We start from the raw sequence: 15,568 nt of genomic DNA on the forward strand, positions 1-15,568 counted from the left end.
CATGTGTTGCTGGCTGCCTGCTTGCTCTCTGCCCAAGTCTGACGCCGGCTGTACACAGCGAATATATTTTAGCCCTGCCTCCCTCTGTGAGTAATAGCAAAGAACTCCACGAGATCATCTCCCACCCCACGCAAACACTATGCGACTCCCTCTCGTTAACATTAGCAATATCTTTTCTACCATTATTGTGATTCTGCCTACCCAATGTTGATTTGTAGTGAAATTGCTGTTTTGCAGCCTTGATAAAGACCAAACTAGAACAAATATTCACATTTGTTGACAAACAATAGCTTGAAATTGGAAAATGTTAATTTGTATTATGGAACTCAGCTCACAATGACAAAGTCATATGTTATTGAAGTTTGAAAGAAATTTAACAGTTGAAAAGGTTTTGGAACGGCTTTATAATAGGTGCCCCACAAAAATACACCACTAAGACAAAATCCAAAGAATGCCCTTCCTTAAAATAAGTGTACCACTCAACACCATTTTTAGAAAAATACTAAAAACAAAATTGTCAAATACTAACTGGATAAATTGCATGATTTTATGGGCTGGGTAATAATGCCCTTCGTTTTGGCTGGTTTTAAAAATGACCACATTTGCAATCATCTAGACATATTGAAAAACTACACTGTCACTACTTGAAACGCCCACATTTAGAATTGTTCACTCAGGGTCTAGCACCCCCACCCACCATATAACCCACATGGTCTACCACACTGCACAACATTCATATCCCCAAGCATAGGGGGCAAAAATAAAGGTGCAACCTACTAGCCGAATATAATGAACAGAACTCATGTCGGTGAGGATAAGATCCCTGATATTAGGAACAGCAAAAAGATGTAAATACGTTCCTTGGTATATTAAAGAAAAACACGTTTTTGCTTCATATTAACACTCATGGGCACACTCCCTAGAGTCAAAGCGCTTAAGAATCACATACCTCTATTCCACAAGTTGAAGCCATAGAATTAGACAGCAACATTCAAAACTGGATTTTGAAACATGCGAGTTCAGTGATCAGATTTAAATTAGCCAGGGAGGGTAAAAAGCACTGCCTGTGTTGATGCATTAACCTGCGAGCAGGAAGTACCATCCGGAACAAGGAGCAATAACACAATAACGCTCTGTAAACCCGACCATCACATAAAATACAAACAAAGCGTATGGGGACATAAGTAATGGACGAAATGTAGAACACATGTATCCTAATGCTCATTCACAGATTGTCCCATAGATTGTGCCAAACAAAACAAAGTGAATGTCACATAGGTAGGTTTGTTCTGCATCAGTGGGCTTTGGAAAGCCTAAAGTAGCCTCTGGTGGATGTTGGTATCAAGCGAACTAGGGCTCTTCTAGGCAAATAGCATTCTCTAAATAGCTCCCAGCTGCCCACAACTCCCAACCCTGGAGCTTATCAGCAGTATATACACATGGCTGATTTTTAAGTTGACAAGAAAATTTTACAAATCAAGGGGACTGCAATGGGATCCGCTTTGACCCCAGGTGTGGCCAATTAGTAGAGGATTGAGGAAATGTATGTGCTGTTGTCAATTTTCTCATGTGGAAACACTACACTACATTGACAATGCCATCTGGAAGGGGTCAAATTCTACAGATTAATTCATGACATGGCTGAATAAAAATCAGCTTTCAAAACCACTGATGAAATTGGTTCTTATGCTTACTTTTTGGGATATCAGAATACACACTTGCATCAAGTTTTGAAAGTAACCACACGGATAAAACATACATACAGCTAGACACTAATCAGAATGGCTTTCATTCACCAGCGTTCATTCACGTTGACGACAATCTACCAAATGTGCAATTTATTGCACTCTCCAGGAGTTGCACTGAGGTCAACTCTCGAAGAATACTGTTGCAAATATATGTGGAAAAGGATGATCACAAAACAATGATAACCCCGGGAAAAAAACGTTGCGATATTTGCTGGTTACCATGGCTGCCTTCCATGTAGGCGGTTGTAATGGATGGTCACAGACCAAGTACTATAACTAATGGAATTGTGGCAAAACAGCTTTCAAATTGTAATACAGGAAAGGTGGTATCAGGGTTCGAAATCAAGGGGAGCGGGGCACTATTTAGCTCCTTCTTGTAGACTGCAAGAGCATGCTTAGCACCACCAGCTACGCTTGCCTCCCCAGGGCAACTGATGCAAAAAAGTGTGAGAATGCATTTGGGACAATATCTAAATTCTAACTAGGACACATTTGTGACTAGGGGGGAGGGGGATAAAAAAAATAAGCCAAATGTCAAGTGAGTGTGGGAGGTAAATTTGCAGAGCGCCATGTACTCGCTCTTGGTTCCCCCCATTAGTAGCACCTGCTCACTTAACATACCCAGGAGCTTCTTGTAGCTCACGCTTAACTGACCTTCATTTCGACCCAGTACACGTGATCATTTGTCCCTATGGTGAACTGTATATTGGCATGACAACAGGGAAGGTGAAAGCTGGATCTGGGAACAGAGCTCCATAAAGAACAATCTGCGCCCTCTGTGAATCACTACAATGAAATGGGCCATGAGATTTAAATAACGTGGTCAGTAGACATCTATGGTAGGACTACTACTACAGCTGGAACAGACTAATCTTTAAAACAATCTTGCATTGTAGGTACCAACAAGATTTACTGTGGGCATAAGATGCACTGTTATATTTTATTCAGTGTGTTCATCATGCAAAGTAGGTTTGACAAAATCACACAATACGAGTAGTATTACATCTAGTGTTGCCCGTATGCACACACCATACTGCAAGTAGCTCTGTGGTGTTTATTGTTGCCCGTTTAGCTTTCTCCCAAGATGGCAGCTGTTTTGCAACACTGATGATTGCTTTGCAGTGGCCATAGTGCGGGGAAGCCGTGGTTTGTATTGGTGGACTTTGCGCATCATAGTAGTCAAGTAAGCTGGATTGTATTGTTATGTGCGTTACTCAACTATACAAGTTGAAATTTGCCACCCTGCCCTACTACCCAATTCCTAGCAGTCCAATGGCTGGCACCTCCCAGCAAACATTCCCTCACTCAAACACAGCAGAACCCATATAGATAGTACAGCAATTCGCGGACCATTAATCTGCACTTGCCCCTTTGTGCACAGAGCCACACAGTGCTGACAATAATATTGGCAGACGAGAACCATACAACACTCGCCGAATCCATAAAGATTAGTAGATCCCCAGCAGGAGTTCGCTCAGCGATATACACACACGTAAATATAATGGAACATACATAAGAGACAAAGTTATAACAAGCACTGCATGAGAAAGTTACTTTGCTTTGTACTCTCCTACTGGGCGATGACGGACACTGGTACAGAGTTTAGCTCCAGCTCCTTGAATTGCAAACCCTGCACCTGATGGATGTACACAAAGATGGAAGCAAATACAAGAAACCAACTACAATGCCAAAAAATGACCTTGTCCAAGAATTTGAATCACCATAACACTAGCTGTACCCATTGTACACCTATCTCACCTATGAGAGTCATGTGGGCAGGTGAGGTGGCCAAAAAAAAAAAAAAATTAAAACAAAATTTAAAATATTTTCGCCCCTGCATTGCAGTTCTGAAACCAGAATGAGGTGGAAGACATGTAAATTTTTTTTTTTTTACGAAGTAGGGTTTATTTCTAATGTTCACGTCAAGTATGCAATGTTTATTTGGCGCACCAAACCCAGAGGTGTCTGGGCACTTTTCACACAAAAGGTTACAAGAATACTTTTAGATTTTATACAGTAAATACAATATACACAGTAAAGATACTGTTATACAGAGAAACAGGGGTAAGGAGATCTATTCAAAGGATTCCGGGCAGAGGGATTACTCGGTGGTCAGAAGGCATTACTTGGCAAGACATGTCAGATACGTCCAATATCATCATGTGTACAGGACCGACAGCTAACCATTTATTTACGGTGTTGCGTCTGAACATGAAGAAAGGTTGGTTGGCTCTCAAAAGGAGGTAGGGTGTTCCAAGCCTTTGCTGCCAATACAGGGAAAGCTGCTTCCTCCTGCTTTTTTTAAGCTTGAATCTGGGAACAACCAGACAGTCGGAATCGATTGTCTGCGTTGGGCGTGTAATTTTTTTTGTTTTTTTAATAGTAATTCTCTCAGATGGGCGCTGCTTGATGGAGACATGTATGCCTGAGAGATCAGGTTTTCGGCATAATTTTGTCTTTGGTGGAGAGACATCTGATCTGTCGCCACAAGTGCAAGATGCATTCTCCCCTGGGTATGCCATGAGCCGCTGTGAGAGCATCGTTTTACAGGATTTAGATTTTATTGATGCTGTATTTGCCTGCCCCCCAGTACAGAGCATTACAGTAAACCAGGTTGGATAAGATGAGAGCTCTGTGCAGCTTAGAATGGTTTGCATGCCAGACAAGCTTACAGGTGTAAGCTGTGGAGGATGCAATGGCGCCCACTTGTTCAGTGTGAAGGCAGAATCGAGGTAAAAGCCTAACTTTTTTTTTTTTACTTGTCGTCATCTATATTGAAGGTCGTGTTTGTTGAGGTTAGTTGTAGAGTATGAGAAGCTCGGTCATATCGTCATTTAGGCATGTGTGTGCAGCCATCCAGGCCTGGATGATCCGGTATATTTTATTCACCAAAGCCAGGTCATAGTCCCCCTGAGAGAGGAATGAGGATCTGGGTGTCATCAGCATAGTTTGTGTAGGTGACACCCAGATGGTCTAGGTTATCAAACATTGGCTTTGTGAATATATTATACATAGTAGGGGAGACACAATGTGGGAATAGGATACCAACATGTGCTGCCAGGTAAACTACTGCACCCTTTCAAAATAACCCTACCAAAAAATTGAGGATTCTGGGCTGCATATGCACAAAAGAAAAGCATTTTGGAAAACTATATGCAAAATATATCGACTCCCGTCGGGAGCTGGGAGACATGTAGATCACACTTATAGTACAGAAGAGCCTGACACCAACAGCTACCAAGAGTAACTTTTGCCTCCCCAGGCAAACTGACGCCAAACAAACCTAACTGTTGGTGCCATCTATACACATGGACAAGTATAAGGAGCAACAAAATGCCCAAGTATATGTTCCCATCATATGTGGAAGTTATTCGAACTGCGAAAACGCAGTTTCATCGCCTCGTTCCCCATTAGTAGAAGGGCACAGGATAAGGCTGAAGAAAGAAACTGGCTTTTAGCTTAATTTCGACACTGCATACTGAAATTGGGATATGAAAATGTAGCTACATGAATATTCTTCTAGCTTTGTGATTACTTAACATGCAGGGACACCGATATCTAAGCTGGCTAACGAATCAAACCCCCTATGAAGAATTCCATAGAAGAATAGGCAAAACATTTGATGAGCAGGACATAAAGGAGAATCCTGTCCTTAAAATCGTATGCTTCAAATGGGCAGATCCCATGTTGGACGGGTGATTACCTTATCACTTGTTTAGTGTGTGCAGGAAAAGCCCAGAACCTACAAGTATGTTGCAACATGTTAATGCAAGCACGAGTTACCAGAGTTCCAAAGACTAGTTTAAGTACCTGCGTGGCAAGTCAAGTATGCTGGGGCATGCTCACTCATGCTATGGTTTTGAAAGAGAAGTGAAATAAACAGGGACACTGCCAAGCATACTCAAACATGCACGAATTTAAAATGTTATTCCAAATTCTGCAATCGCTCACCCCCAGACTTGTACACAATGCATCATCTCAATCATGTCCCAAGGACGCCGCGATATGAGCTTGATTTATATAGCGCCTTACACCAAGGCGCTAGTTACAATTAGAGGGCGGAGCGACGACGTGCGATGAACTTCATTTGCTGCCAATTTCAAAAAACCCGAATAAGCATAGTTTTATGCACAAATTAATATCCAAATGTCAATTCGTGGTCACAATCCCAAATAAGAGTATTAGAAGTGGTAGAATGTATAGTTGGGAGCACACTTAAGTAGTGACCTTTCCCCAAAAAAAGCTGCATTCATTTACAGATCTTTATTGCCGAGTGCCATATCAACCGACAACAAATGCATAAAGGGGGGGTGGGGGTGTCAACATATGCATTTCTGTTCACCGCAACACAAAGCGCATTTAAACGACACCATATGGTGTTGGGGCGGGGTGAGCACAGAAATTATCCAACCACCGTGAGCAGTAGGTGCAACAGAAGTGTAAACTAATCACAAGCCACAGCAACCTACACAACTGTCAATCAATGGAACGGCGCACCTGTACTTAAATATAGACCTTCATTTGCTTAACCAGAGGACTTCCCAGAAAGGTACGGTCTAAAAACCCCACAGGTTCTACTCTGCTCCTAATCGGTACAGCTGGCAAAGTGCTGTACAGAAGCAGTTGATACGGAGTAGGCAGTGCTGAGCCGCCATTTTCTGAACTGGAAAAGCAGGAAGAGGGAGACATGTCGCAAGCGCACAAAAAAAAAAAAACGAAAGAACACCACAAAGACAAGCCATTTCCAAGGGCAGTGTGGACACATGATACACCCACCAATCACAAGTGATACCTATTCAAAGGCGAAAAATAAATAACGTACAGCTGCTGGCACATTATATGAAGTAAGCCAGAAATCCACCCGCACAATTGCTACGTGAGGTGGTAAAGAGGACGTCGGATTACTGCAAACTGTACATGTTGCAACTTCGGTTAGATCGAGTGATCTTCAAGAATAGGCCAGGAACCGGCCGCAATAGTCCTTTCAAGGGAGCGGGGGTGCAATACTGCGACTCCGCCCTAAATATCGCCACGGACGTATGCCATGTACGAAGCCAGTCTTGCATAGTCTGTGTGAATAGTGATATTATGGGGAGATCCACACATTACGGCGTGAATATTTGCTTGTATAGCAAGGTCACGTCAATCAACAAGGGCTCAATCAAAGGTTACGAGTCTGTACACACAATTATCCATATAGAAATGATGTTTCTCTTACCGGATATGGGGGATCCCAACTCCCCCCTGCAGGATCTTGTATAATTTGCTCTCGTACAGCAGCTGCGGATGCCGGGCTTTCTGCGACTCGAGCTTTACTGCAACCTCCTGCAATAGAGAGACAGGCCAGGGTCAGCGAGTGGCCTAAAGCCTCCCAACTTTCCAGCAGGCGTATGCCTCTTAAAAAGGTCGGGAGGGTAGGGGCAGAGTCATTTGCCTCAGTAGGGTTCAAAATTAACTCTGCCACAACTCTCCAAGCCCTTAAGGGAATCAGCTTGACGGGAAGTAAAGGGCTGGTGGAGGTGATAGCATTAGGTTTGTGAATCTCACCTCGCCGTTGGTTATATTGATGGCTAGGTAGATATCCCCGAAGGAGCCCGAGCCGATTTTCCGCACCAACTTGTACTTTCCACCGACTATGAACTCGGCCTTGGAGCCGCTGCTGCTTGCCATTGTGAGGGCGATAAACAGTCCTTTAAATAGAGCGGAGTCTGCGTCAGAGGGGGTCCGGGGGCATCAGGGACCCCCGGAGAAAACAAATAGGCCTCCCCGTGCCCGGGGCGCTGCGGGGCCCTCACAGGACCGTGTGAGTCACACCGTGCCCTCTGTCCTGGTCGCCCCCAGAGAAGCCGGGCCTTCTTGCTCTGCCTCGGCCCTGCGCGGCGCCCCTTCACACCGCAGCCGCCGCCATCTTGTTTCTAGCTCCCTCCTGTTCGGTGGCGACACAAAATGCCTCCCTCCGCCCTGACTGGAACTTCCCCTGTAGCGCTCAGCACTATGGGAAAGACAGGAGGCGCGCGCACCCGCTCCGGGCCCCGCCCAATTCCTCCCCTAGACAACAAGGCGGAGTGGTGGGGTGGGGCCTCGGGTTCGCGTGCGCGCGCCTGTGCAGCCGACTTCCCCGCGCCCACACACGTAACGTCCCATAATACTAGGAGGTGTGTACACGTACTGTGTTACGTCATAGCTGTTGGCCATGTTGAAGTCAGGCGCAGCGTCATCGATTCGTTAACATTTTAATTTCCAACTCATCTTGACATCGATTACCAGTAACCAACAGGTTCAACTTGTGGTCTGCGAATCCGTTAATGTGGATGTTTTTATTGAACAGTAGAAACAACATTTTCAAAAGCGTGTAATCAGGAACATGTAGTATTCTGCGATATGAACGCAGGCCAATGACAAAGGTTTTTCAACACTGTGAAAAACGCCTAATTACTTGTGGTGATATAAACAAAACATTTAACAATAATACAACTCGTCCAGGACTTATCATTTATCAGCTCGCCCACATTGTAGCGTGAGACCAGATTACTCACAAACAGCAGTCCGCCAATGTTGCTAGGTCAGAGGGTTAGCAATGCCCTGTCACGAACAACGCCACACGGGACAGGCGGCTCTAAGGTGAGGATGTTTATTGACACACAAAGGTCACTTGACCCCCTCTGGAGCGAAGGAAGCTCAGCACTTCACGTTCCATGCTTGGCTCTACACTCGATGGCTCTCCTGTGCTGCTCCAGAATCCATGCAGGGACACTAGAATATTGTGGGGCCGGCAGTGGTCACGCGGCCACCTCATTGGTGCTGGGAGGCGTGCCGAGGTCACCCGGACTTATAGTTGCAGGGCAGGGCCTGTGAGGCACTACAATACTTATCACTTGGGAATTATGGCGTGGACAGATATGCCACTGACACATACATAGCTACTCAGATAGTTACAGACATAGCACATACTAACAGATTCTACACATACGCAGCAGGCAACAGTCGTGGTTGGTAAGCCACCGGTGGAATGGTGGCAGTTCTACCACATTTTTACAAAATCCTTTATTAACTTGGGGTACGGAACTGCAACCACAGAATGATGTCATTGCTAGCTGCTACAGCATCAACGCACACGTTTACTGAGTCCTCTTTAAGCAATTGCAGGACTGCAGGAGACCAGTTTACTTTCCATCAGTGTCCGTTCAGGAGTCACTTCCATGGGTCCTGGTCTATTGATGGTACAGTTGAAGGCCGGCAAAGCTGCACCTGGCGGGCACCAGGAGCCACATTGGCTTAGTCTCTTGATGATGGGGCAGGCAGCTAGATGCAGGTAGCAGGGCGTCCAGGCTGCACCATGGTCAGGTTCACAGTCAGTCCCTTTTAATGTCAGGGCAGGGCAGCGGGGCGTCTAGGCTGCGCCACATGATGTTAACAGGGTATCAGGTCACAGGATATCACTCACCCCCCTTTTTGCCCATGTTCCCCCAGTCAGAAGTGTCACTTTTCTACAGGGGCACAGGAGGGAGCACAAGCACTTGTGAGGAACTGCACCCCTTTCCTTGCCTGTTGCACCGCTTCTTGGTGGGGGTGTCAGGGCTGCATGTGTTGGTTGGTCAGACAAAAGTTGTTGGCTCAGCTCAGGGGGCAGGCAGGTATTGTACCTGGTCCCACATTGGCCTGTTCCTTAGACGGTATGGCAGGCAGGGTGACATTAGTGGCTAGGTGTCACGTGGGCTACTAGCTCTAACTGGAGCAGCACCAACCACACACCCCCCCTCCCTTTCCAGGGGTTGGCATTCCTCATCCCTGGCACGGGATGCACAGGTTGCACACGGATGGTAGGGAAGGCATGTTGACTTTAGTGGCAGGCAGTGAGGGCCACTAGTTCCCTGGTTCATAGATGGTATGGCAGGCAGGGAACATTAGTGGCACAGTGTCAAGGCCACTTGTCGGACAGGCAGGATGACTTTAGTGGCAGGGTGTTTGGCTACTTGCTGTCTAGTTCTCTCCACGGCAGCAGGAGGCCACCCTCAGACTTTCCCTCCTCCAGGTGGGAGATGTACACCTCCTCTCCCCCAAGGGGGAGTCCACGCACTTGATGATATGACCAGCACACTTGCAGATAACACTCTGCGATCAGAGACCAGCATTTAATGCATGCATGTATTGCCACAAGGGCACAGCTTGCTTCCCCTGTTTTCCTAATGGCACTGTGCAGGGAGGTGATTACTGGTGCAGTGCGCAGTAATTCACATCACTGCCTGCGGGCCATGGTTCTATTGGGCATCTTTGGCCATCTGACGTGCAACACTGATTTTTATTTCCATTGCTCTAACTTGGGGGCGCTGTGTATTGCACCCCGGGGCCCAGGATCCGTAGAGGGCCCTGTACAGTCATCTAGGCTCCGACGTGGAGCACATCAAAAGAACTCACCCCCTCCTGGCTCGGGATCTCTTGATCCATGCTCCGACGCAGAGCGCATCAGCACTTCACCACCAGCGGCCCAGTATTCGCTCCATGCCACAATCTCATAGCTGCCGACAAGGGTGGGGGCGGGCTGCACTCTTGCCTCCCTCGTTTTTCATGGAACATGCAGAGTTTCACTGCCGGCGGGATGCGATCACACAGAGGGGCTGCCGGCACCCAGAGTGCCGTTGACCGTGGGCCTCTGTTCTTCGCTCGGGACTGCATACATCAATTACCGGCCAGTGGCCCGGGATCTCTGTGGGGGCTCGGTCAGAGAGCGCAGGCAAACATGCTGCCGCATGCTGGGTGGGCGGGTGGGTGGGGTTCGGACCAACCACTCACCTCTCCTTTGCTTGGTGGCAACGTCACTTTCCTTCCCCTTTGCCCCGGCGGCTTCAGCTCACCGTCGAGGCACAACTCCTTCCTTCTGGGGGCAAATGTGGTTGCACTGTATCTTCCTTCTTCTGGCGGTGGATATAGCAGGGTGTTGCAGGCTGGCTTCCTCCCTGGCCGCACAAGCACCCTCCTCGCATAGCGCCACGGCCAGGGAGGATCCACCGGCAGGGCCGCTCTTCCGCAATGCGTCAAAAGCTGCCACTTCTCTTCTCTTTCCACTGGGGGGCAGCACCACCCTTCTTATGTTTGCAGCAGATGTCACAGCGCTGTACACCCTCTTTTGGCACCGCCGTTTCACTGCAGGCCGGTTCGGCGCAACCACTTCGGGGCAGTGGCCGATTTGGCTCACCCATTTTGGCACAGGAGCCTTTCTGGCGTGGCCGATTTGGTGCAAGGGATGTTTGGACGTGGCTGACATTGCAGCCACGTCTAAACTCCCTCACGGCAAATTCAAAATCATCATTCCTTGCATGTATGTCTAATGATAGCTCGGCCGGTCAACGTCACGGATGAAAATGTTTATTGTGAGATAGCTCAGTGAGCTAATCAATCGTGTGTCTCAGAGATGTGTGTGCAACCTGCAATCAATGTTCAAGTCCAGTAGGGAGTACTCAGTCCTTTATCCTTCCATGGTCTAATTATTTAGCGATATTAGCACTATTGTTACAGTTCTTAGAAGCAGTTGAACCAGGGATGATCGTGTGACCATATTAGAAATGTTTGCTGGTTTTTTACATTTTCTATTTTTAAAGAGGCGGCACTAAGTCCCTAGAAATATGAATCGCAGAGATAGCCACGTTTCTGCTGATATATGAATTATATTATTTGGGGATGCTGTACCTGATTTACAAAAAACGTTTTACAATGGCACACTCCCACTGGAAAAACTCCTTGTACATCAGGCCCAAGTGTTACAAAGGCGCTGTCAGGAGGCATTATCAGAGGGCTTTCTCACAAGGAACAACGGTACACTCACTCTTACAAAATGTCAAGAAAGCTCTGGTTTAGTTTAAGGTTCCTGCAGACAAATGTCAATAGCAGGACATGTGTAGAGATATCGCGAGAGCTCACACTCTCGTGAGATCTCGCCGCGAGCCTTAGCTCCGCCCCCACGCGCTTCGCGCGCATTACGGGAAGAGCCGAGGATGCAACAGGGTGCGTCCAGCCGGCTCCTTCGAGAAAGAGGCCGACACGGACCCTGTGCAATTATCCCCTAGGCCACGTTAGGCCTTGTTCACAGCTGTTATTTGAACACGCACCTGATAATCAAGGTGCACTAATCTTATGAGAGAATAAACCCTCAGTTACAAGCCTCCTGACTCCTGTCTTCATTGGGGTATTTCACAACAGCATGTTCCTTACCTTTGCTTAAAGAGTCTGGTTTACTTTATGAAAGCGCGCGTTACGCGTTCCCCTTATTTACTTGACGTATTTGTGCCATTTCATGTTGCCATTTCACGTCATGGAAAACATCACGCCCTTTCAGCAGAACCCCTTTACTTCGGTTATATTTGATATTTATAAAAAAAAAATTAAAAACAGTTTTTGCTATTACATAATATCTACATAGCAGGCCAAACAAATGCAAACACATATACGTAAACATGCGTCTGCGAAAAATATCATGTGCGTAGTTGATGGTAAATTACAACACGTTTTTGTTTTCGGCAATGTTATGGCGTCCCTCTATGAAACCCATCGTTATTCTATGGCCTTCAACACCACATCTTGTGAGTTTGTTCTCGTTGTGTCATGACTTAACAGAAACAGCGGAATCGCTCATAGACACCGACATCTCCGCCCTGGACACGGCCAATTGGGAATTTTGCTTGACACAGCCCTCAAACTCTTTCCCTTTCATTATTTGATGATTTAAATTCTGGGTGCAATAAAGGCAGGGGGGGAGTGGTCAGGCTTCCCGATGCCTCCATCTTCCAGTCATTAGGATTTCCCAGGCAATGTGGTGTGTGACCCATTTAAGCATGGGCCTGTTACCCCTTTAAGGAGAAGCGTTGTGACTGTGTCATGACGCTCCTCAAATAAAAGGGGCTCTGCTGGCATGTGAAAGGCAGTGCAGCATAGCCCCAGTTAGTGGCAACTCCTGTCTGTGTCCTTTGTTACTCCTGGTCTGCCGTGTTAACACGACCTGGTCCTGCAGCCTGGCTTGGGTGTCCCCAGAGCCGAAGGCTGCCACATCCGGGGTGCCCCGCAGCCACGGTATACTGTCCGGTGATCCGGACAAAACAGGGTGCCCCCTGCTGATTATCTGCTGCGTGCCCGCAGCATCATTGCTGAGTAGGGTGACCCCGACAGTTGGTGTGGCCCGCCCTAGTGACCTGTGTCAGACCACCACATCGGCGACGAGGGCGGTCTGGGCCCCGCATACTCTGGTGTGCAGGCTGCTGGAAGCCCGTGGTGCACATCCGAAAGCGGCATTGGCCGCGTGTGAGGTGGCAGCGTTTGCCACTGAAGAAGGAGAGCTGACGCTGTGAAAACAAAATCAAAATATCGAGGCTGAGTACCCCAAAAGGAAATACACCGAACACGGGTTACAAAGGCACATACAAAGATTTTTATTTATAATGAACAGTTTTCCAAGAAAAGTAACAGATAGCTATCGGCCATCAGTACAACACAACGAACTCCAGCGTGGTTCAGTGTGTTCAGTGAGAGACGCTGTACATTAGAATTCATTGCACTTTTATACCATTTGCGAACATGATGTCCAACCCTACTTCGGGTTAATATTCCTCTAATACATTACTGATCTAGAGTTCATGCCGAGTTCGCATATCCACATGCAAATAGTTTACCTTTAATACATACGTTAACAAGCCTACACGGCAACTGTGTATTTTGGGATTTCTCATACAGGTCTTCTCAAACATGAATACAATGTAGTTAAACAAGTGTTCTCAGTTCAGTATTTGTATACATTGTTCTTAACATATGCTCGCGGATTAGTTTCATTGGCGCGAGTAATTCTTTACACACAGGTCAGCGAAGGACAAGGTCTCAGTTCACGACCCCAACAAGTGGCCTGCGGGCAAGTTACATATTAATTACACACAGAGGTCAAGACGGCCATGTTGTATTTTGGGATGACATTGTCCACCATTTTAACTCACAGGGTGACTTTACAGAGAGAACCTAAAATGGCAGATTGACCTAAAATGGCGACTTACATTGATTCTAAGGTCAGGAACTTGCAACACGGATTTCTTCACAAGTGGCTTATAAGCAGCTTGGCGTAGGCCAATATACACATATTTGTTGCAATAGGAGGCACAATATGATTTCCCATTTGCCAAACCCTCCTTTTGGCCTATGCCAAGTGCTAAACTACTTCGGATCTCCTTGCAAATAACTCCATGCATCATCGTCCATGCACCCTGAATCGCTGTCAGAACTATCTATTGCCATCAGATCATTCGCTAAAATTTCCTTTAACACGTATTCCTTGGAGGTTTTATCTGGGGCATACACTTTATGTCCTATCGTACCTATCGCTTGTGCGCAACATCCCCCTAGCATCAAACATATACTAGGTAGACACTGGATACAACAACAAAGGAACAACAGAATTCCCAAAATGATCAGTAAGACCGAAAGTACCTTCCAACCCCAAGATCGCAAGAAGTCCCAGAACCAAACGCTAAGATCTCAGTTTCCCTCGGGAACATGCACTTCTGAACTAAAGGACGTGCATATTCTGTATTGCCTTGAAAATAGTTGGGGAGGAATCTGGCACGAAAACACAGCAATCGGACCCCACTAATTTACACACTCCACCACGTTGAGCCAGAATGACATCTAATGCCATCCGGTTCTGAAGCGCTACTAGTCTTATCGCTTTCTGTTCTAATGTCATATTATAGAGTATATCCATGGTCCGGTTGATGGTTCTCTCCAGTACTCTCGCTAGTCTTCTGATATCTTCAGAATTCGCTATCTGTCCCCAAAACGGCACAAATGGTTTTGCTACATCTCCCAAGATCTGTGCAGGAGTGTCACCATTCTCGTCCCGCCGTGGACGAACCTTTGAAACCTCTACTTTACTAGCTATAAATACCCCAGGTAACAGGATCCCTAAATAAGAGGTTCCCTGCCAATCCCTGGGCAACCATAGAAATGCTACATTACCGCAAACAAAGTAGACAGGTTCACCTACGTACAAAGGTCTGTCTTCCCCAGTCAAATTTGCAACGTTGGCACAACCTCTAAAATCTCCCATTGACTGAGTACCATTCCTCTGTATGCAAAAAGAAACTGAATCGGGGCTATGGTGAACAGTGTAAGAAGGAGGAATGGCATCCTTATTGTCTATCGGATCCATCTTGAAGGAAATCAAAGATTGGAAAGGACGAGACAGTCTATCAGAAGGCCTAATAGAAGCAACGTTAAGCTTACTCCTATTTGCGAACAGCGAGCATCCCAGGGGAGTCAGAACACGTTTCTCAAAGCTATTCAAATTAGTGCCATCAAAGTTCCCCGAGATGCTATCGTTCCAACGGCCAAAGAACAGTGCTCTAAGAGAAGCATAACAAGCAGTTGTCAAAGGTAAAGGATGAATATACCAACCTAGCCCCTTATCCCCATGTTGCGGTAAATGTGAGTAGACCCAACAGTTGGACTTATTAAAAATGGCATGCGTGGCATTCATGATAAGTAGCAGAGTATTACTGTGGTACCTTTGTCTATACTGGGAGTCCCTAGGGCACAGAGTATGCAAATGTACAAAGGGAGTAGGAACAGTAGGTACATTTTCAGTCGGTAACAAGGACTCTAAAGGATGAGTTTCCTCGAGGTACCATAAGCCTAAGACAGTGACTATTATAAAACCAAATATTATTATAGAAACACAGCAATACGTGTTCGGGGCCCAGGTGCTTTGTCCATTATCAAGTCCCATACGAGCGGTAGTGGTGGCAGGCATTGCAGTCTTCAAATGACAAACCCCAATGTTCGTTGCTGGC

The 15,568-nt window shown here is 46.5% G+C and overlaps 1 protein-coding gene across 5 annotated transcripts in view; it reads right to left on the reverse strand.

Moving 5' to 3' along the window:
* The window catches only part of CSNK1A1 (casein kinase 1 alpha 1), a 155,964-nt gene extending 148,077 nt beyond the window's left edge, over positions 1 to 7,887 (reverse strand). For all 5 annotated transcript variants that reach the window (XM_069651401.1, XM_069651400.1, XM_069651399.1 and 2 more), the window contains exons 1-2: positions 7,296 to 7,887; positions 6,967 to 7,073 (exon numbers count right to left, since the gene is read on the reverse strand). In XM_069651401.1, the coding sequence (XP_069507502.1) occupies positions 6,967 to 7,073; positions 7,296 to 7,418 (230 nt within the window). In that variant the 5' untranslated portion in view covers positions 7,419 to 7,887. The remainder of the gene's footprint in view (positions 1 to 6,966; positions 7,074 to 7,295) is intronic.
* Positions 7,888 to 15,568: the final 7,681 nt, after the last annotated feature.

The sequence above is a fragment of the Ambystoma mexicanum genome, chromosome 3p (genome assembly GCF_040938575.1).
Source record: "Ambystoma mexicanum isolate Mex_15411 chromosome 3p, UKY_AmexF1_1, whole genome shotgun sequence".
NCBI lineage: Eukaryota > Metazoa > Chordata > Amphibia > Caudata > Ambystomatidae > Ambystoma > Ambystoma mexicanum.